The sequence below is a fragment of the Hyperolius riggenbachi genome, chromosome 7 (genome assembly GCF_040937935.1).
Source record: "Hyperolius riggenbachi isolate aHypRig1 chromosome 7, aHypRig1.pri, whole genome shotgun sequence".
NCBI classification, from domain to species: domain Eukaryota; kingdom Metazoa; phylum Chordata; class Amphibia; order Anura; family Hyperoliidae; genus Hyperolius; species Hyperolius riggenbachi.
This window is the reverse complement of record NC_090652.1, coordinates 106,137,906-106,161,083: the sequence shown is the minus strand read 5'-3', so window position 1 is coordinate 106,161,083 and position 23,178 is coordinate 106,137,906. Positions and strand designations below refer to the sequence as shown.

Here is a 23,178-nt window from a genome sequence, read left to right as displayed (position 1 = left end):
TTAAAGGTTCGCGATCGCTAACAAAGGTTTTTGCATGTTAAAGCGGCAGTTAACACGCGAAGACCTTTGTTAGCGAGCGCAAAGCGAGCGTAGACATGTGCGCGCGTCACATAGACAAAGCGCGACCGTGCAGTGTGTTAGCGCGGTATAGTGAATCATTCCCATAGTGTGAACCAGGGGCGTAGGAATAGGGATAGCAGGCATAGCAGTTGCTATGGGGCCCCAGACCACTAGGGGGCCCCATCCTGGTAGCAGGAAACATATTTTTTATTATAAAATTTAGTTTGTTAACAGAGCAGGAAGAAAGCATCCTCCACCCTCCCCAAAGCCCCCTTTCCCAATGATCCTGGCTAAAATCTTGAAGCAGCAGCAGGCAGGTGAGAGGGGACTATTTTCTCACCAGTCTGCTGTGAATAGATGCCTCCCTGGCTGGCCCGATAATTCATCTGTAGTTCTGGCCAGGGAGGAGGAGCTGCTGGAGGTGGTGTGCAAGGAGGATTCCCGGATGCTGCTGTGCAGAGTGAGGAGACAGACTGTGTATGACATACAGTTCCTAGGAGTGAGTGCAACCTCCTTGTTCCATGTGAGTGGAGAGAGCAGCGCTGCTGATACTGCTTCTCTGGCTACTAATTACACTTTCTGCAAGAAGAGAGTAATTGTAAAGGGGGTTGCAATGCTAACTTCTATTAGAAAATATTAGAAAGGGGACAAAACTTGTAACCTGATCAGAGGTGTATTTGCTCACAGATCTGACACATGGCTGTAGCCCACCAGAAAAGAGTTCCCCATAAACAATGCTGCATGTGGTGCGGAACAGCTCTTTCAGCTGAGGGGCAAATGTATATTCACTTTCCATCAGACTGCACTTCTCACATTTTCCTTCATTTGACCATTACTAACTGCCCAGTGCAAATTAGCATGTCCTAAAAAATCCAGCATATATGTACAAGCTCTGTTTGTACTGTTTCCACTGCGTACATGTGTGACAGTTTTCCACAATTGCATGTAGACAATCTTCTGCAGCACATTACAGAGTACATAGTCATGTCATTGGCTGTCCCTCAGAGGAGCTCACTATCTAATCCTACCATAGTTATAGTCTTTATGCCCTACCATATTATTATTATGTATTTATATAGCCCTGACATCTCCTGCAGCACTTTACAAAGTACATAGTCATAACACTGACTGTCCACAGAGGAGCTCACAGTCTAATCTTACCATAGCCATAGTCTAATGTCTACCATATTATTATTATGTATTTATATAGCACTGACATCTTCTGCAGCACTTTACAGAGTCATGTCATTTACTGTCCTCAGAGGAGCTCACAATTTAATCCTACCATAGTCTAATGTCTTACCATTTTATTATAATGTACTTATATAGCCCTGACATCTCCTGCAGCACTTTACAGAATACATAGTCATGTCACTGACTTTCTTCAGAGGAGCTCACAATCTAATCCTACCATAGTCATAGTCTAATGTCCTACCATATTATTATTATGTATTTATATAGCCCTGACATCTCCTGCAGCACTTTAAAGAATACATAGTCATTTCACTGACTGTCCTCAGAGGAGCTCACAATCTAATCCTGCCATAGTCAGAGTCCAATGCCCTACCATATTATTATTATTATTATTATTATGTATTTATAAAGCACTTACATCTTCTGCAGCACTGTACAGAGTACATAGCCATGTCCCTGACATTTACTGTCCTCAGAGGAGCTCACAATCTAATCCTACCATAGTCTAATGTCTTACCATTTTATTATTATGTACTTATATAGCCCTGACATCTCCTGCAGCACTTTACAGAATACATAGTCATGTCACTGACTTTCTTCAGAGGAGCTCACAATCGAATCCTACGATAGTCATAGTCTAATGTACTACCATATTATTATTATGTACAGTATTTATATAGCACTGACATCTTCTGCAGCACATTACAGAGTACATCTTCATTTCACTGACTGTCCTCAGAGGAGCTCACAATCTAATCCTACCATAGTCATATGCCCATCGCAGTCTAGGGCCAATTTTAAGGGAAAGCCAATTAAGTTGTCTAATCCTACCATAGTCATAGTCTAATGTCCTACCATATTATTATTATGTATTTATATAGCACTGACATCTTCTGCAGCACATTACAGAGTACATAGTCATGTCACTGGCTGCCATCAGAGAAACTCAAAATCTAATCCTACCATAGTCATATGCCCATCGCAGTCTAGGGCCAATTTTAAGGGAAAGCCAATTAAGTTGTCTGCATGTTTGGGATGTGGGAGGAACTGGAGTGCCTGGCAGAAACCCATGCAGATATGGGGATAACAAGGGGGGGGGGGGGGGGGGGGATGGGCCTGGGCAAAAAAATTGCTATGGGGCCCAGTGAGTTGTAGCTACGCCCCTGGTGTGAACAAGCCCTTAAAGAGGAAATGTAGTCAATATAACTTAATTAATAAAAGTGCTTATTATTTTATAATATTCATTTACAACTGATTTATTGTAAAATCTTTCCTCTCCCTGATTTACTTTCTGAAATGTATCAAAGGCTGTAATATCTTTAGTACTGGCAGGTGATCTCTTCTGTTGAATGTTCATTTACTAAGAGTTCTAAAGCCAGTATAAAAAAACACTGGTCTCCCAGAATGTTCTGGGACTAGGTGGGAAAATTCCTCATATTAAACAGCCTAGCCCTAGCCTAGGCTAAGCCTCAGTGGTAAGGCCAGGCTACATACAGCAATATAAAGCTTTAGGAAGTGTTTCTGATGCTGAAACCAGGATATGTAACATAAAAGTGAGTATCCCAAATACCGGTAATATGTTGCATTCTATTATATGTCGTTAAGAATTCCCAACACAGCCAGTAAACGTAACACAGAATTTCTTTGCAACCATAGCAACGGTACTCCATTTGTAGTACAGACTGCCCATAAACTCACTGTGCAGTGTCCTGTGCAGCTTATTACTCATGCAATCAGTGACAGCAAACAGATGCTCTTATCTACCAATTTCTGTTAAAAATACTGTGAAAATCTTTTTTTATAAGAACAAATAAGGAAGCTCAAATAAGTTTAGTCATTATCTCTCCTGCAGTTAATAGAACAGTATATACTGTAGAACTGAAGTTTGGGCAGCACGGTGGCATAGTGGTTAGCGCTCTTGCCTTGCAACGCTGGGTTCCCGGTTTGAATCTCAGCCAGGTCAACATCTGCAAGGATTTTGTATGTTTTCCCATTGTCCGCATGGGTTTCCTCCAAGCACTCCGGCTTCCTCCCACATTCCAAAAACATACAGATAAGTCAATTGGCTACCCCCTAAATTGGCCCTAGACTATGATACATGCACTACATGATACATACATAGACATATGACTATGGTAGGGACTAGATTGTGAGCCCCTCTGGGGGACAGTTAGTGACAAGACAATATACTCTGTACAGCGTTGCGTAATATGTCGGCGCTATATAAATACTTAAATAAATACATAATAAATAACTAAGTTTATCTTAAAGTGGACCTGAACTCAAAACTTCTCTGCTCTAAAAGATACACATCAGCATAATAACCTTTAAAGAAAAACATGTATTTGTTGCGGCTGATATAAATTCTGCAATAAATCTGCAGTGTGTCTACTTCAAGGCAGCCAGCTGGCACAGCTGAGAGATCACATTACAGTTGTGATTAGTCACAGATGAGGGGGGATTAGACAGGCAAAATTCTCTAAATACATACAGGGTGCATTTCTCTGTGGTTTCCTTCTCTCTTGTGCAAGAGTTCAGGTCCACTTTAACAAAAAATGTAATTTCCCTATAAATTGTGTCGTTAATGAGTTAAAACTCTTAGGGCTGGAACCCACAGGAGCGCTTTTGGCAGCGTTTTGGCAGCACTGCGATACGCTAGCAGTTTGCCAAAACGCTGGGCTAATGTTAATGGATGGGGCAACTTCCACAGGAGCGTTTGCGCTTCCCAGAAACGCAAACGCAGGACCTGCAGCATTTTGGGAGCGTTAGCGCTTCAATGTAAAGTATTGAAACGCTAGCAGAAACGCTCAGCAAAACCTAAACTGAGCGGTTTTGCTAGCGTTTTGCGGTTCAGCACACTGTAACAAAATGAAAAATAATTCACAGGACCAATCAGGATAAAAACGCAAAACGCAAAACGCTAGGCACCCGCTGGGGAAAAAAATACAATGTTGCAAAACACAACCCAAAACGCGCATGAATCCGCTTGCAAACCGCTCAGACAAAACGCTAGCGGTTGCGTTTTGCGTTTGCGGTTTTCAGTGGGTTCCAGGCCTAACTCAAGATAATCAAATTGCCAGTGTAGCTCAAGTGTTAAAACTAGATGGGTGACTAATCTCAGGTGATTGCTAGCTGGGGGTGACATCACTCAGTAAAACAAGCTAACTCAAGCAGTTGTATTGAGTGTTACACCTGCCATATACTCTGCTGTAACTTTGTAAAGGGTGAGCTCCCAGCTAGGGTGGTGGCCTCTACCCAAGCTCTTACATCTGAATACAGACTAGCCTATGTTTAACAAGGCTGCTTTTCATACATGTTTGTCTGGGAGGAAAAATCCATCTGCGCTGGAGGTCCCTAAGAAGTCTTCTAAATATACTCTGACCAGCCAGTAATTACAACTTCTACTACAAGAAATTTACATTGCTTGCTGTTCAGTATACATGATGTACTTTGCCAGAGAGAGAAAAAGTGGATAGCTACAATGGTGTTACAGCATAAAAATGTTTTTAGTCTATGTATTGCAAATTAATTTATTACAAATACAAGAAGTAAGAGTTATGTGATGGTTCTGTTTGCTTCTATCAGTGGTGCAATATACAACAATCAACATTTGTAAAGCACTTTTCTCACATAGGAATCAAAGCGCATAAGCATCATGGCTCAAACCAGTATTTGGTTGATTGGAAAATGTTGGTACAGAGGAAGAATTGTAGGAGAAAGCTTGAGTTGGTGGGTGGGGGGTTGAAGCCTCTAGATCCTAATGAGGCTCCTCCCATCTTCTTCACCCTCCAGGATCCAGCGCTGGCAGCCCCCAAACAGCGGTGATGTAAATATTCTGATGGTCTCTGGCGGAAATAGCCTACCCGGATTGTGCACATTTTACTGCGCAGAGCGTAGAACAGACCAGTTCGGGCTCGGCTATTTCCGTCAGAGCCCATCAGAAAGCCGCTATTCCGCCTGTGCAGGAGCGGGAAATATAAATATATCAGCTGCCTGCACCACAGCCAACAGGCTTATCGGCTGTATTTTCGGGGGCTGCCACCGCTGGATCCCGGAGGCTGAAGAGGACGGGGGAAGCCTCATTAGGATCCAGAGGCTTCCCCCTCACAAGGTAAGTACCCCCCAGGGTATGCCTGAACAATGAATTGAATTTAAACCGAAATCGCGATCACCATGATCACAATCTCGGAATCGTCAAAGTGGCGAGTATCGCGATGATGTCATTTCCGCATAGCGGAAGTTTGAAGAAGCGGCTTCATACTTCCCCCAAGTCCTGGCAAGTGCGGCCCGCAGCATCTGCAGTGTTGGACATACCTTCCGCACAAACCCAACACTGTCCGGCCTCAATCGCCGTCTGCCGACTTTTGTGCACGGCATACTTCCTGGTTCCTGTATTGCACAAGACATACAGGAAGCATGCCGTGTATTAGATCCTGCAGGAAAAGAAGTAGATAGACGGTCATCATTGGACTTGCGCTAGAAGGTATATCCAGCACTGCCGCAGCTTGGGTGACAGAGGGGGCACAGAGGGAGACCCAGAGCGGGTACAGAGAGAGACCCAGAGCGGGCACAGAGAGAGACCCAGAAGAGACACAAAGGGGGCACAAAGAGACACAGGAACAGAGAGACACAGAGGGGTGAACAATGCTTGATTTGAAGGAAATCGTGAATCGAATCAAAATCGTGATTTTGGACAGAAATCACTCAATTCAATTTCTTCCTAAATTTGTTCACGCCTATCCCAGTGGCTCTTTTATTTTGTTACAGTACACCTTTTTACATGTGGCGGATGAATTATTGCACATAACACCGTTGTATCCGTGCAGGGGGGAGATAGAGCTTTGCATTAAAGGGTTTACACATTATAAAATAAGTACTCTTTAACTTTATGTATGCAAATAATTAACTTCACTGACACAAGTGCTGTGGCTGCCAATGAAGCAACTGTCACCAGCAAGTTAAATCTTTTACTAGTTAAAGTCAACCAGGGTCAAAATCTTGGGACATAAACCAAATCTGTGAAAACATAATACGTGTTACTGTTTTTTCTTTTCTCTGAAATTGCTCTTTTTTGTATTTATATATAGGGTGAGACTTCAGCTCGAGTCGCAAATTGGTCGACCTCTTTCTCCATCACTATAGAGTCGCAGGGAGCGAGCTTGGTAATGGTACTGCTCCTCTAATGCACAGCAGACCAGTAGCGAAGCAGGTGGAGGCCCTTATTCCATTCACTTTGTCTCGTAAAGGTGGCCATACATCAGACGACTTGGCGGCTGATCGACCATCCGATTTGATTATTATAATCGGAATCGTATCAAAATCAGTGCCTCCAAGTGCATACCCAACAAACAATGCGACCAATGTTGGGCAGAATTTTTGGCTGCATATATCAGTCGGGCATGATTCAAGATGTCGAGTCGCTGTGGTTGGTCGAGTGTGCTGGCCGCAGGCAGGCTCGTTCCTGTAGTACAGGCGGAGCTTAACCACAGAAGCAGGAACTGTACATGGAGTGGTGGGCATCCCACGTGGAGCATAGCCGACCGGAGTGCGCACCTACGGCGGAATACATGGAGGGACTACAGGAACGAGCCTGCCTGTACAAGTATGGAGCAGCACAGCTGACACTGTAATGGAAGGATAGCTATCTACAGTGGGTTGCAAAAGTATTTGGCCCCCTTGAAGTTTTCCACATTTTGTCATATTACTGCCACAAACATGAATCAATTTTATTGGAATTTCACATGAAAGACCAACACAAAGTGGTGTACATGTGAGAAGTGGAACGAAAATCATACATGATTCCAAACATTTTTTACAAATAAATAACTGCAAAGTGGTGTGTGCATAAATATTCGGCCCCCTTTGATCTGAGTGCAGTCAGTTGCCTATAGACATTGCCTGATGAGTGCTAATGACCAGATAGAGTGCACCTGTGTGTAATCTAATGTCAGTAAAAATACAGCTGCTCTGTGAGGGCCTCAGAGGTTGTCTAAGAGAATATTGGGAGCAACAACACCGTGAAGTCCAAAGAACACACAAGACAGGTCAGGGATCAAGTTATTGAGAAATTTAAAGCAGGCTTAGGCTACAAAAAGATTTCCAAAGCCTTGAACATCCCACGGAGCACTGTTCAAGTGATCATTCAGAAATGGAAGGAGTATGGCACGACTGTAAACCTACCAAGACAAGGCCATCCACCTAAACTCACAGGCCGAACAAGGAGAGCGCTGATCAGAAATGCAGTCAAGAGGCCCATGGTGACTCTGGACGAGCTGCAGAGATCTACAGCTCAGGTGGGAGACTCTGTCCATAGGACAACTATTAGTCATGCACTGTACAAAGTTGGCCTTTATGTAAGAGTGGCAAGAAGAAAGGCATTGTTAACAGAAAGCATAATAAGTTCCGTTTGCAGTTTGCCACAAGCCATGTGGGGGACACAGCAACCATGTGAAAAAAGGTGCTCTGGTCAAATGAGACCAAAATGGAACTTTTTAGCCAAAGTGCAAAACGCTATGTGTGGCGGAAAACTAACACTGCACATCACTCAGAACACACCATCCCCACTGTCAAATATGGTGGTGGCAGCATTATGCTCTGGGAGTGCTTCTCTTCAGCAGGGACAGGGAAGCTGGTCAGAGTTGATGGGAAGATGGATGGGGCCAAATACAGGGCAATCTTGGAAGAAAACCTCTTGAAGTCTGCAAAAGACTTGAGACTGGGGCAGTTTCAGTCTCTAGATGTGCAAAGCTGGTAGAGACATACCCTAAAAGACTGGCAGCTGTAATTGCAGCAAAAGGTGGTTCTACAAAGTATTGACTCAGGGGGCTGAATAATAAGAATGTATTTTAAGAAAAGATAGACCACTAAATGCTACTTAAAACAATTAGAGATCTGCACACTTGTTCTGGGTCACTAGCTTATTAGGTATTCGAGGCAGAGGATCAGCTCACCAGCTGGTCAAGTTGTATTCGCTAAAATGACAACATGTAACGATTGCGGAATTATTTCCGTGGTCAGCGCACAGGACGCGCACTGACACTACGGAAATCCTCCACAAACGTGTAAACTGAGAGAACCCAGCTATGGTGCTATGTACCTGTAAAGGGAGGTTCCCACCGGCAGATGGAGCTGTGGAGTGCAGACGAACACAGCCTCTGCACTGCCACAGACGCCAGATGGGAATTGTACGAGTTGAAGCAATGCAGGGCAAGATCGCCCCCAAAGAGAGAGAGAACACAGAGACAGAATGTATGTGTGTCCACCAATCTAGTTGCCACCCAGCGACGGTGAACACACAACAATGGAAATGAAGTTGGAATGCAATCACCAGAGTGGTGATTGCCAACAGTGACACAAGCCCGAGCAGGACAGAGCACGAGAGTAGCAAAAAGGCACAACCAGTAACAGCAATAAGAACAACAAGGAAAATAACAAACGCTAACTAAACGCGAACACCGCACTCATTCGCAACAGCGAACGCGTTTAAGCACGATCACCGCGCGTTAGGCGCCCAGTGATAAGCTTGCCACCCTAACCAAAGAAACACAAACACAAAATAGAGAATGCGAATGCTTGCTAAACGGTTACCTCACCGAGCCTACAGCAAGCGTTCGTACAAGACAAGACAGACAGATGGGGCTACCAGTAGCAACCGCTGCTCTGGCTAGCACCCCTAAGACAGAACACAGAAGGAACCACCGCTGCTACCGCTAGAGTGGATGCGATCAAGACAGATGGAGCAGCCAGTAGCAACCGCAGCTCTGGCCTACACTCCCAGACAGACAGATTTCCTGTCGACCACCGCTGGCGACAAGACAATCGAGATAGAACAAGGCAATACAGAATACAACCTGACTGCACTAGAAGGGATGCCTAGTGTAGTCCCCAGGAATTACTCTAAGATAGTCTTTAGCAAACGAGCAAGGCTGATTCTCCAGGAGAGTTTAGCAGGAACAAACCTTCATGACCAGCAAAGGATTCTGGGAGAACAAGGTATTTATACTGCAAGCCTTCAAAGGAGGCAGGTAGGCAATTTGCATGACAAGTGTATGCAAATTCCTAAGCAGAGCAACTCTGAAACTTGCAAAGAAAAGACAGGTCTCTTTTCCAGAGACCTGCAGCCCTCAGACTTAAAGAATGGACAAACAGCTGTCTGCCCGTGCACACAGCTGAGCAGATCATTACACAACTGAAGTCAGGGCTGGATTCACCTCAAGACACTGTAGGCACGTGCCTACAGGCGCTTGATGATGGTAAGGCAGCTCACTCCTCTTCCCGAGTGCCTCCCTCTCTCCATCCCTAAGCAGAGTCCTGATGAGAGTGTAAATGAGAGGTCACTCACCCAGCTCCCTTCAGTGGCGCACCTCTAGCTACCTAATACTTGGGGGCACTGCTAGCTACTTAATACTAAGGAAAGATCGGGCTACCTACTACTAAGGGGCACCTGTACCTACCTATGACGGGCAAGGAAAGTAAGGGAGAATTGACAGCTGGGCCAGCCAGCACACTTGCAGTGCAGTTCGGTGGAGTTTTGTAGGTTTATGGAGGGCAAATTCTAGAGGGCCAGGACATCTTTTCCTATAGGCTCCTGTGAGGTAAATCCAGGCCTGATTGAAGTGAGAAGAATATGGAAGCTGACATATTTACTTCCTTTTAAAGGGGTTTTGTGGTTGTTTAAAAAAAAAAAAGTGTCACTTACCTGGGGCTTCTACCGCCCCCTTGCAGCTATCAAGTCCCACGCCGTCACTGAAGAATCCTCCGTTCCTCGCCACGGGTCACCTGCCAATTATTCGTCTAACTAAACGAACGTTTGTCTAATTAGGCGAATGTCACTGCGGCTGCGCGTGTCCTCGCTCCCATCTCTGGGAGCTTACTGCACAGGTGCAGTACAAGAAAACTTTGTACTGCACCTGTGCAGTAAGCTCCCGGATACGTGAGTGGGAGTGAGGACAGATATGTGGCCACGGCCGCACAGCCCCAGTGACATTCGTCTAGTTAGATGAATAATTGGCAGGTGACCCACAGCGAGGAACGGAGGATTCTTCAGTGACAGCGTAGGACTTGATAGCTACAGGGGGGGCGGTAGAAGCCCCAGGTAAGTGACACTTTTTGTTTTTTATTTTTAAAACAGCCACAGAACCCCTTTAAACATTCCCAGTTGCCTGGCAGCTCTGCTGATCTATATGGCTGCAGCAGTATCTGAATAACAGCAGAAACAAGCATGCAGCTAATCTTGTCAGATCCGACAATGTCAGAAACACGGGGGCTAGTAATTTATAGTTATGCCACTGGCCTACCCTGGACCGAACTCCTCATCTAATAAAAATGTCTTAAGGTGCCCATACATATAGTGATGATGGACAGATTTGACCAAGAGACAGATCTCTCTTTGATCGAATCTGATCAGAGATACATCTACTGACAGCTCATTCACATCAGGCCAATTCACTATCAATTCCAGCATGAAATCTTTTAGGAATTGGCCTCGTGACGCCGCCTCCTCGCCCCTGGCTGTCCCCCCCGAAATGTTTAGTGTATCTCCCGGTGCCAGCATATTTATACTTTAACTGTCACGCCGTCTCTGAATGTCTGTGCTGTATTTCCACACTGACACCCCACATGGCTGCCAGCATTGTAGCACATGGGGCATGATGCTCAAACGCCCCACGTGCTATATGCTTGTAGATACGTGGAACCCGAACGTGGAAATACAGTGTGGGCACTCGGGGGACAGGTAAAGTATAAATGCATGGGCACATAAAACAATTGGGGGTACAGCGGCCAGGAGTTTACGCCGCATTCATGATTATCACACTGCTGCACACCCAAACAACCACATCGGCTCGAGATTTCCCAGTAGGGCTGAACGATTTTCGGTTTTAGACCGAAAATTGTGATCAGGGGCTTGACGATCCTTAGATCGTAAAAATGGCGGTTTTGCGGCAATTTTTGCTGCCGCTGGTACCTACTCCTCTCCCGCCCCCTCCTCCTCTCCGGGCTCCCTCCTCCAGCAATTTCTGATCCAATTCGGCTTCACCGCATTAACAATAACATTTCTCTTGCGCTTTTTTCCCATATGACTCAAAGTGCTTAGGCTCTCTCAGATTCAGTAATTGATGGTAGTAGGATGAAGTGTTAAAAAAATATATATTTCTGCAAATGCAGAGGTCGGTTTTCAGTCTGGATTTAAACACGTCCAGAGATGGAGCTGTCCTGATTTGCTGAGGTAAGGAGTTCCATAATTTTCGCCGCATGCTGAGCTTTCAATAGTATAAAGCCCAGCAAGTGACAGCACACATTGCAGCCTCCGTAGAAGCGCAGATTTTGCGTGAAACGGGCGTAAGGCTATCTGTGCCCAGCACCCACCGCTACCACACCACCTCAGACAATGGTATGTTCATGCATGTTTACGTTGAATGAATAATTTTGAAGCCACAATTTGAAGATACACTGTACTGGATTGTTTACGTGTTCCACCACACTCTGGATTAAATAGCAATAGAAGCAGTGCCGATTGTCTCCCTCTCCTCTCCTTTATCGTATTGCAACTTCTATCAACCAGAGCACGCTATCAATACCAGAAGTGTGGATGAAGAGGTGTGTGTTATATGCTATATCCTTTCAAATTCAGCGCAAATACTGTAGTGCCGACGCTTTTCTTCTTCTATCATAGAAGGAGTTCCATAATGTAGGAGCAGCATGACAGAAGGCTCTGGGACCAAAAGTTTTCAGGTGGACTCTGGGTATGACAAGATTAGTGAAACCTGTGGATCTGAGATTGCAGGGAGTGCTACGCAGCTGAAGCATTTCTTTCGAGTATCCAGGGCCCAGATTATGAAGTGACTTAAATGTCAGTAAGCCGATAGGATCCTCCATTCTATAGGTAGCCAATGAAGGGAGTGCAGGACTGGCGTTATGTGGCAGTGACGGGGTTGGTTGGTTAACAGTCTGGCAGCAGTATTCTGTATCAGCTGTAGGCGGTATAAGTGCTTTTTTGGAAGGCCATTGTAGAGAGCATTGCAATAGTCCAGTCGGGATGTAATGAAGGCATGGACTAAGGTTGGTAGATCTTCTGGGGGGATGAGGTGCTTGATTTTTGCGATGTTCTTCAGGTGAAAATAGGATGATTCACCACAGCAGAGATGTTGGTTCTGAAATTTAGATCACCATCAATAAGAACTCCCAGGCTACGCACATGCTCAGAGCTGTGTAGATCTGTGCTTCCTATTCCCAGTGGTGAAGACTGCAACTGAAGTTGTTTTGTTGTCATGCACTGCCCTCCGATCATAAGGACTTCAGTTTTATCTGCGTTTAATCTCAGCCAGTTGTCACTCATCGAGTGCTGCCTAGTATCGTGGAAACCTGTACCAGGAAGCGTGACATACCTTCCTGTGGGCCACCATTACCAGACAACACTCGCTGCCCGTTCACCACGGCTCACCACGCGGCAATCTAATGCGGTGAAGCCGAATGGGATCATAACTTGCTGGAAGAGGGGGCCGGGAAATGGAGAAGGCCGGGAGAAGAGCAGGTGCCAGCGGTGAGGGGGATCTGGCTATATACGCTAAAGGGAAGGGGCGGAAGTGTATCTGCCTATACTAAAGGGGAGATCTGGCTATATCTATATGTGCTAAAGTGGGTATCTGCCTATACTAAAGGGGGGATCTTGCTATATACATTAAAGTGGGTGATCTGCCTGTACTAAACAGGTGATCTGGCTATATACACTAAAGGGAGGAGCAGGAAACTGCCTATATAAACTAAGGGGGGGTCTGGCTGTATACACTAAAGGGGGTATCTGGCAATATACACTAAAGGGGATCTGCCTATATACACTAAAGGTGCATGTGGTGGGGGGGGGGGGGAGATTTGGTTATATACACTAAAGGGGATCTAGATGGCTAACCTGTACTGTGGCACCTATACACTGGCTAATCTGTACTGCGGTACCTATACAGGCTAACCCATACTGCAGCACCTATACTGCAGCTTACCTTCACTGGGGCACCTATAGTTAGCTAACCTTTACTGTGGCACCTATAGCTGGCTAAACTATACTGGGGGCACTTATACATGGCTAACTATACTGGGGAACTCATACTCACCATCGGTGTGCTGATCCATCATTGTGTATTGAAAATAGTGAATTGAATCAAAAGCACAATTTCTGTCAGAAATTGTGCAATTCAATATTTTCCTAAAATCATTCAGGCATATTTCCCAGCATGTCAGATACATTTGACCATTTGTCAGCACGGTGGCGTAGTGGTTAGCTCTCTCGCCTTGCAGCGCTGGGTCCCTGGTTCGAATCCCAGCCAGGGCACTATCTGCAAAGAGTTTGTATGTTCTCTCCGTGTCTGTGTGGGTTTCCTCCGGGCACTCCGGTTTCCTCCCACATTCCAAAAACATACGGATAAGTTAATTGGCTCCCCTAAAAATAAAAAAATTGGCCCTAGACTACAGTACTTACACTACATAATATAGACATATGGCAATGATAGGGATTAGATTGTGAGCTCCTTTGAGGGACTGTTAGTGACAAGATATATATATACACTGTACAGCGCTGCGTAATATGTCGGCGCTATATAAATACTAGATAATAATAATAATAATAATAATAATAATAATAATAATACATTTGACCAATTTCGGCCAGTAATCAGTTGAATCGTCAATTGGGCATGCTTGTGGCAGCACAGATTTTTATCCAATTTGATAATTATTACTAACTCAGATGGTCCTATATATTGTAATCTTGCAAGGGCAGGTCTCTCTCACCCTTGTGTCTTGGACTTTGTTATTCATTTCATAGCGTGCATTCTTTTATTCATCATGTTACATCTGCCATTGCAATCACCAGTTCTGTATTTTGTACCAGTGTCCATATTTGATGTATATTGTCTTATCATTATGTACCCTTTGTTGTTTTCCTACTTTGTACAGTGCCAGGGAATATGTTGGTGCTATATAAATCAATAATAATGGTCAATCAGCCGCCAAGTTGATGGCTGTATGACCACCTTTATACTATCTATTCAAGTGCGAGCCCAGAATTTATTTATACTTCAGTTTAAAGTGTAACTGTCGGGCATAAAATCAATTCTTTATTTTTATCTGGTAAACAAGTAATAAGGATGCTAATCGGGCAATCCAAAAGTTAAAATCACTATTACTTTTCTTGTTTATAAATGATCATTCCCCAGTTTACCTGACTCTTATTTGGTACGTTGCTGCACAAAGGAAGTTGCAGGGCATGCTGGGTTGTCCTTTTTTGCTTCTGTACATTAGTCTGAGGGGAAATAAAGAAGCAAAAAAAGACAACCCAGCATGCCCTGCAACGTACCAAATAAGAGTCAGGTAACCGTAAACTGGGGGATGATCATTTATAAACAAGAAAAGTAATAGAGATTTTAACTTTTGTATTGCCTGGTTGGCATCCTTATTACTTGTTTACCAGATAAAAATAAAGAATTCATTTTTTATTTTATGCCCGACATTTACACTTTAAACAATGTGCATCATGGAAACTTTTGAAAGCAACAAACTTTATGTAGACAACTTGTATTTACAATCAAGCTACAAAATCGTATTGCTCATCGTTACCATGGTGGGTATAATGGCAGCTCAGTGTCCTAGCAGGTGACTGCAGCACACAGACAGATGCCGCACTTTGCCGCCATTAGAAGCAGCTGACACAGCAGCGTGCTCTCCCGAGTCCCTACACTCAGCAAGATCACAGATTCATCCGCCGCCATGTTGGATCAAACCATTCTCCCTAATGGGGGTCAGTCTCTCTATCACCTCTTTTAGCGTGCTGTTTTGTAAAGAAAGACAATACCCAGCGCACCACACAACACATTATTCCATTATTTCCAGCGACAGGCGACTGCTGCCTCCGGGGGCTTCTACCAGTGGAGGAGGGGCCAGAGACCCCTGCGTGACCTCCCCTCTGCTCACAGGTGGTTCGTTCCTTTTCCGCCCGGCGCCGGTTGTTGCACATGGCGAGTGAGTGGCGCTGAGTGCGGCCTGGTCCTGTAAAGCGAGCTGTGAGGAGAATGCACGAAGCGGAGGAGCTCGCTATGGAGGAGGAGGAAGCCACCGAGGAGGAGGAGATGTCATTCAGCGACCCGGAGGACTTCGTAGACGATATCTCGGACGAGGGTGAGACGAGCGGCTGCGGCGGCCTGGCTAGGCCTCTATGCATAGGGCTTCTCCCCACTCATATACCATTATATAGCATAGCCTCGAGTCCTGTCCGGGCAGCCAGCGGTGCTCTGCGAACTTAGCTCTGTGTAGCGTGGGGACCACACCAGGAGGCGGCACAATATTGCTGGGGATGATGCGGGCTGCTAGGTGGATTTTACAGAGGGACTGGGGGGGTGAAGTCATACAAGTAGGCATTACAGTAAGATGGAAAGTAGTAGTAGGTATGTAAAGGGGCCACACATTTAGCAATTTGGCAGACGATCAGCCATCTGATTTGATTATTATTGAGTCGTGGAAATTGGTGCCACTGTGGAGTAATATTCTGCAACTTCATAAGATTTTGCAACCGGTTGCTTTCATTTATAGCTATATGTATCACAAAGTGTAACTAAAGATTGACTTCAAGGCCTCGTTCACATCAATTAGCACAGATGACTGTGCGATCGCAACGTGTATGATCGCACACCATCTGTGCTACTATGCGCTGTGTTAGTGTCAGAAAATGCAACCCAACCTAACCCTATGATTTAGTATTTATATAGCGCCGACATCTTCCGCAGTGCTGTACAGCGTATATATAGTCTTGTCACTAACTGTCCCTCGAAGCGGCTCACAATCTAGTCCCTACCATAGTCATATGTCTATATTGTGTAGTGTGTGTATTGTGGTCTAGGGCCAATTTAGGGGGAAACCAATTCACTTATTTGTATGTTCTCATACAGAACCGGATAAGGGAAAGATGGCGCGCATGCGCAGTGATGTACAGGCCGTACATCGCGCATGTGCTGTATGGGAAATTGCTAAATATTATGAGTTGCAAAATCCTTCATCACACCACCATAAGCATGCCCAATTGATGATTTGACCAATTCTGGGCTAAAATTGGTCGAATGTATTGATCGGGCATGCTAGGAAATCTCAGGGCAGCCAGATGTCTCTTTTGATGGCTGCATCTGGCTCACAGACAAATCAGTAGGGGTTGATTCACTAAGCTGCACTGCTCAAGAAGTGCAGCTTAGTGTGGCAGCGCAAGTAAAAATTTTAAAGTAGGCACACTACTGCTGTAGCATGCACTACTAACTTACTCGTGCTCCACCCAAAACAAACAGTCGTTCCAATTGTCCCACGCTGGACCTTGTCAGGCCCAGTGACTTTGTAGAATGAGATCCTCACACTTTGGCACAATAGGCTGCCTGTCACTTGACAGGCAGCCTATTGGGTCAAAGTGCTGGGATTTTGTGCTACGAAGTGAATCAACCCCCATGTCAGCTAATTGTAATAAGCTGTTAGTCGGTATTTCACTTGTCTGGCTCTTGGGGAAATTGCTGATGTTGCTGAAACCCAAGAGTCGCTAAAGACGTGTCTGACACTTCCGCTGCCCAGAGGATCAACTGCGTACACATCACCATGGCAATAGGGACGTGAGCCCTCTGCTGCACATTCACACTGTCCCAGTTTAAAACATTGTATGGCTCTCACAGAATTACATTTTAAAATATGTGGCATTTATGGCTCTCTCAGCCCAAAAGGTTCCTGACCCCTGCTCTAGAGCCTAGGTTCTCAACGTGTGATACCCATGCCCTGGGGGTACTCCTGATGGTTCAAGGGGTACTTGGGCTTGATATACTTAACCAAGAATAACGCATTTTAGAGTTGTAGAAAATTATACATCTTATTTAAACACCAAATTGGTGTTTTAACTAACTAAAAGCAATAGTAAATGCTTGGAAATTGTTTAGAAATATCATGTACTAAAATGAATGTATATATGGCAAGAGGTACTTGTGATAATGTTTACTACACTAGGGGTTACTTGGTGAGTACAGGGCTTCAAAAGGGGACATACCAATAAAATGTTGAGTAACGCTGCTCTAGAGGCATCCTGGGACCCCTTTTTAGATCACAACTGCCCTCCCCGCTGTGCACAATCGCTTCCAGGCACTAAGCTGCTTGCATATGAGCATCTTGGGCTTTATGCTTAGACAGGTATGTGCTCGCAAAGGCAAGACGGGTAGCGAGGCCATGGATCATATCTGACGTAGCTCTTATTGTATATGTTTTGGTGGTCTGTATGTGGCGAGGGAGGGTGTGGTTGGTGAAGAGGACACATGAAGCCTCTAGACTTCGCTGTATCTAAGTATGTATCTGTTTTTTTCTTCTTTTTTAAATTATCTTTCTTACTCCCATGAAAATGCCTAGTACTGCCGTTTTGCATAGGGTTAATCCATAGTCAGAAACTATTGATTACCTGGAAGCTGTTATTACAGGGGTTAAAGCCACATACTTGTTTCAGACGTAAGCCAGAAAGAGTAGCAGGGCTGCAAGGCAACTAGTATTGTTAAAAAGAAAATACGTGAAAATAAGACGATTCACCTGTGCAGTAGCGCGAACCCGATTGGGCTAGGCTATGTGCGCCAGAGGCTGAGGGGAAGCTTGTACTGTGCCTGCGCAGTAGTTCGGCTTGGTAAATATTGCTGTACGCTGAAACCCCTACTGTCTGGATTTTCAGGTCTGTATCCCAGAGGCTGAAGAGCATGGGGATGCCTCATTAGGAGCCAGAGACTTTCCTCTCCCGAATTAGGTACCCCATATCATAGGGGTACCTTTTTTCCTTACAGGTTTATTTTAAAGGGATACTGTAGCGCAGCCACTCACCGATGCTCCGCCCCGCCTCCGGTTCACTTCTGGAATTTCAGACTTTAAAGTCTGAAAACCACCGCGCTTGCGTTGCCGTGTCCTCGCTTCCCCTGATGTCACCAGGAGCGCACGGCGCAGGCCCAACCATACTGGGCCTGCGCAGTACGCTCCTGGTGCCACCACCAGGAGCGAGGACACGGGAACGCAGGCGCAGTGGTTTTCAGACTTTAAAGTCTGAAATTCCAGAAGTGGGCCGGAGCATCGGTGAGTGACTGCGCTGGCACAGGATGTCTGTGTGGGACCATTAGAAGCCCCGGGTAACTTCAACTCATTTTCCCCCGACCCCCCCCCCCCCCCCAAAGTATCCCTTTAAGTGGACGGACAGTAAAGTGTGTTTCAGCCGCCCGGACGTGAATCTCATGTCCAGGCGGCTGCTGTGCTGCGCTTTGGTGTGCGCCCCCGTGCTGTCCCCCGGTAGCCCTGGGATCAGTGAACGGGAACATGGTTACCGATCCGTGTCCCCAGCAGAAAAACCGAAGCTCTCTTGCTAGAGGCTTCAGTCTTTCTGCAAAAAAAAGTTTCCACGTCCTCCTTGTGCTTCCGGTTAGTGAGAAGTACAAGGAGGAAAAACAATACATTGTGATAGGGACCAAATTTAAATGGTGTAATAACCGAGACAAACGGGAAAATAAAATACATAGGTTTTAATTATGGTAGCATGTATTATTTTAAAGCTATAATGGGCGAAAACTGAGAAATGATTTTTTTTCAATTTTTTTCTTAATATTCCTTTTAAAATGCATTTATAAAAAAAAATTATTCTTAGCAAAATGTACCACCCAAAGAAAGCCTAATTAGTGGCGGAAAAAACAAGATATAGATCAATAAATTGTGATAAGTAGTGATAGTTATTAGCAAATGAATGGGAGGTGAAAATTGCTCTGATGCATAAGGTGAAAAATCCCTGCGGGTTGAAATAGTTAAAGTGCTTAGGGTATTATGCGGACAGACCTTACAGTGGTTGGGGTAGTCAGTAGACAAGCAGTGCAGTGAATGAGGTATTGAGCTGACACAGTATAGAATAGACGGTACGCTGGTAGGGTATAGCTATTAGACACAGTACAGTGTTTGGAATACAGACACGGAACATTTATATTGCACTTTTCTGCTGTCGGTCTCAAAGCGCTAGGCCACGTTCTGTAGGCAGTAGCATTGTTGGGGAGTCTTGCCCACGGTCTCCGCACAGTGGTTTAATTTATGCCAGGCAGGGTGGTTGGAGTATTAGACAGATGGTGTGATTGGAGTACTAAGCAGGCCAGCGGTGCAATGTTTGGAGAGTGAAGCGAGGTACAGTGGATGAGATGCTGAGCAGCCAGACGGTATAGTGGGCGAGATGCTGAACAGCCAGACGGTACAGTGGGTGAGGTGCTGAGCAGTCAAGATGGTACAATGGTTGAGATGCTGAACAGCCAGACGGTACAGTGGATGAGGTGCTGAGCAGTCAAGATGGTACAATGGTTGAGATGCTGAACAGCCAGACGGTACAGTGGATGAGGTGCTGAGCAGCCAGCCGGTACAATTTCTACAGCTCTATTTACCCGGTACATTTGTTTATTGCATTTTATAGAGGTCACCTGGTGTCTTGTGACCCCAGACCCTCTCCTATACAACGTACCTGGTATCTAGTGGCTGCCCGTCATCCCTGCCTCCACTTTCAGAGTGTATTGGCAGCAGAATAGCACCTTAACAAATCCGGGGGCCAGGCATGCTGCATGCAACTCCTCATTGTCTTCCTTCATGTTGGATTCGACCTGTAGTGTTTGCAGGCTAAACACTAGAGGCCAAATCTGCTTGGAGGCTTGCAGCGTATCTGGCCCGGATCAGGTAAGATGTTTTTCCACTGCCAGTATGTATGATAACTTCATCACTCGTAGCCAACTTGGAGACTCCTGTAATGCGGTTAAGGTTGGGAGCCCTATTGTATGAGAGTGTTTGTAATGCTGGGAATACACGGCTTGATTCTGAGCCATTTAGATGGCTCGATAGATAATTTCCGACATGTCTGTTCTCGCGCCCGATCGTTTCCACGCTCGATTCTGCATGGAGGACAATGGGAAAAGATAAGAAAAACAAATGGAAGATAAGAGAATCGCATGCAGAATCGAGCGCGGAAAACGATTGGACGCAGAGTCGAGCTACAAAATCAACCCGTGTATTCATAGCAGTACATGGACATGCTACATACAAGCAAGTTGAAACAATCATGCCATCTGCCTCTGTGATCATGCATGCTAATTGACTTGTAGTGGAGTTTTACTATAGGGGCTGGTTTGCTTTCAGTGAAGTCTTTCAGGTTTCTGTGGTTGTGCTGGGCGTTGGTAGCTGATAAACTGCTTGTGTTGGTTATTGCTGATAATCTTGTCATGTGAGCTTAGCACATGTGCAAGTGCTCCCAGGCTTTACAAGAGGCGGAAAGTTTCTCTAATAAAATACAGCAGGTAAAACTGAATAGGGTTTGGTATGGAGACCTCTGTCATATGATGATCAGCATATCATATATTTTATATGTATGCTAAAAGTCTTATTCATTTTTGTGTATTTCTGAATTCAGTGAATATTACACTTGTTAACCCCTCCCCCATATATTATTTGCCAGCTTTCAGTAAGAGCCTATCCTAGCTCTCCATACTTCTGATTGTGATGAGGGAAGTGTATATGTCTATATGACTTTTATCTAGGCGTATAGACTTGGCCCAGAGAGAAGTGTCCTTGCTGGCATACCATGGAACAGTCTATGGATGGGAGCAGCATGTATGGAAATACAGGATGAGTTCCTGCACAGATTAGTTTATACTTGAGCAGTTACCTTATTTACCAGGTTCCAGTCTGCCATAGAGCATTTTACAGCTCCTGTTGGTGTATTTTCTAAAGCTAAAAAGTGTATTTTTCTCTTTCTTCCTTTAGAGTTATTGGGTGATATCTTGCAAGAGCGGCCACAGGAAGCCGACGGCATAGACTCTGTCGTTGTTGTGGATAATGTCCCACAGGTTGGACCAGATCGATTGGAGAAGTTGAAAAATGTCATCAACAAGATTTTCTCAAAGTTTGGCAAAATCACTAATGAATACTACCCAGAAGCAGATGGAACAACCAAAGGGTGTGTACTTTATAAATGAATATGTTATGGGGATTACTCCCACACAAATGGAACGGTTCTTATTTTGCAAAGTAATCAAACAAAGATTGTCCACGCTGGTAGCCTTTATTAGGGCTGGTTTAGACGGACGTCTGCCTGGTTTCCGGTGGGGTCTCATTCGGCGGCAGTGCATTTGGACTTTCGTCGTTTTTCCATACGGTCAGCGTTTTCGTACCCACAAGGGGGCACTAGCCACGGCAGTTAAAGGGAGTCTGAAGCGAGAATAAATCTCGCTTCAGACCTCATAGATAGCAGAGGCATGCGTTCCCCTGCTAAACCGCTGCTATCGCGCCGCTAAACGGGAGTCCCTTCACCCCCAAATTCCCCTCCGTGCAGCGCATCCCCTCTTCCTGGTTGGGGCAGGGCTAACCGCCGCAGTCCTGCCCCACGTGCGTCTGTCAACGCGTAACTCCACCTCTCCCCCGCCCCTCTCAGTCTTTCTTCACTGAGAGGGGCAGAGGAGAGGCGGCGATGCGCCGCTGATAGACGCGACTGGAGGCAGGGCTGCAGCCGTTAGCTCTGCCTCCAGGAATGACCAAGTCTACGACCAAGGTTTGCGGGGGTGGGTTTGGGGGTGAAGGGACCCCCGTTTAGCCGGGGGATAGCGGCGTTTTAGCAGGGGCACACATGCCCCTGCTAACTATGAGCTCTGAAGCGAGATTTATTCTCGCTTCAGAGTCTCTTTAACTGACCCTGGAAGCTACATGTAGCACCCAGGGTTGCCTCAAACTCTAAGGAAAATTGTGATCGGAACGCCACGTTCGTGCAAACACCTGTAAAAGCCTGGTACAAACGCTCCCGTTCACTTGAATGGAAGCGTTTAACGTACAGTCCCAAATGCCAGTGGTAAACGCGGTGCGGACATCCGTGTGAACCAGCCCTTACTGTGTTAACCTAAGGATACGACTGGTAGATGTGGTAAATGTTTGACAGATACCTGATATTGCCCCACTCATTGCTAGTCTAAAACTCAACAGAGATAATGATGTGAGGTTCCTTTCCTGATTGTCATCCATTTTCACAACATTAATGTTCTTTAACGTTGTTTGTTGTGCATGCTGTACGCATGCGCATTTGAGCTAAAAGGTTAATTATTTGTATGTGTAGTGAGAGCTCTCTACTCTTTGGAAATTTCCACACCGGTGGATAAGTACACTCCCAGTATTCAGCACAGGTAGGGATTGCCTGATGCCGAATATGCGTACTTTCTCTTTGCTTGAGAAGCCAAGCATCCTGCCCTACAATAAAACTAATTCCCCCCCTGTCGTCTTCTACACTTTGCTGCAAAGCTGCAGGAAGCTACAGAAAGTGTCAAAACTCTGCAAAAATCTAAAGTTCCACCCCGTTCTCCCCCTCAGGCATGCCGGTTGGTTGAGACTGCTGTATGGCTGAATTCCGGGTTTTTACTGTATATGTTTTTCATGTGTGTCAAATAATAAACCTGAAATATAATAAATTGATCACGCAGCATAAAGAGATATTGGTTTAGTTTCATTTTTTTCCACCTCTTGTGCTCTACCTTTTTAGGTACATATTCTTGGAGTATGCATTACCTGCCCATGCTCAGGATGCAGTAAAGAATGCAGATGGCTATAAGTTGGACAAGCAACACACATTCAGGGTGAACCTTTTCACAGACTTTGATAAGTAAGTCCTTGTGGTTTTGTGTCACGTTGGATCTTCAGTTGTATTTATCCGGAAGCTTTCTGGTTGCTTCTTTTTCAGCATTACAGCTTCTCCATATTTTTTTTGGCAGATATATGGTTATTGAGGATGAGTGGGAGGTTCCTGAGAAGCAGCCATTTAAAGACTTTGTAAGTACAGATTATAGAAAGTGATACACGGCCACCTCTCTCTGAAGGATGCTCCCTGATTTGCAGTGC

General features: G+C 45.3%; 1 protein-coding gene across 2 annotated transcripts in view; it reads left to right on the top strand.

Annotated features, from left to right (window-relative positions):
* Positions 1 to 15,216: 15,216 nt before the first annotated feature.
* The window catches only part of EIF3B (eukaryotic translation initiation factor 3 subunit B), a 36,271-nt gene continuing 28,309 nt past the window's right edge, over positions 15,217 to 23,178 (top strand). For both annotated transcript variants that reach the window (XM_068244488.1, XM_068244487.1), the window contains exons 1-4: positions 15,217 to 15,417; positions 21,064 to 21,256; positions 22,823 to 22,942; positions 23,052 to 23,109. In XM_068244488.1, the coding sequence (XP_068100589.1) occupies positions 15,312 to 15,417; positions 21,064 to 21,256; positions 22,823 to 22,942; positions 23,052 to 23,109 (477 nt within the window). In that variant the 5' untranslated portion in view covers positions 15,217 to 15,311. The remainder of the gene's footprint in view (positions 15,418 to 21,063; positions 21,257 to 22,822; positions 22,943 to 23,051; positions 23,110 to 23,178) is intronic.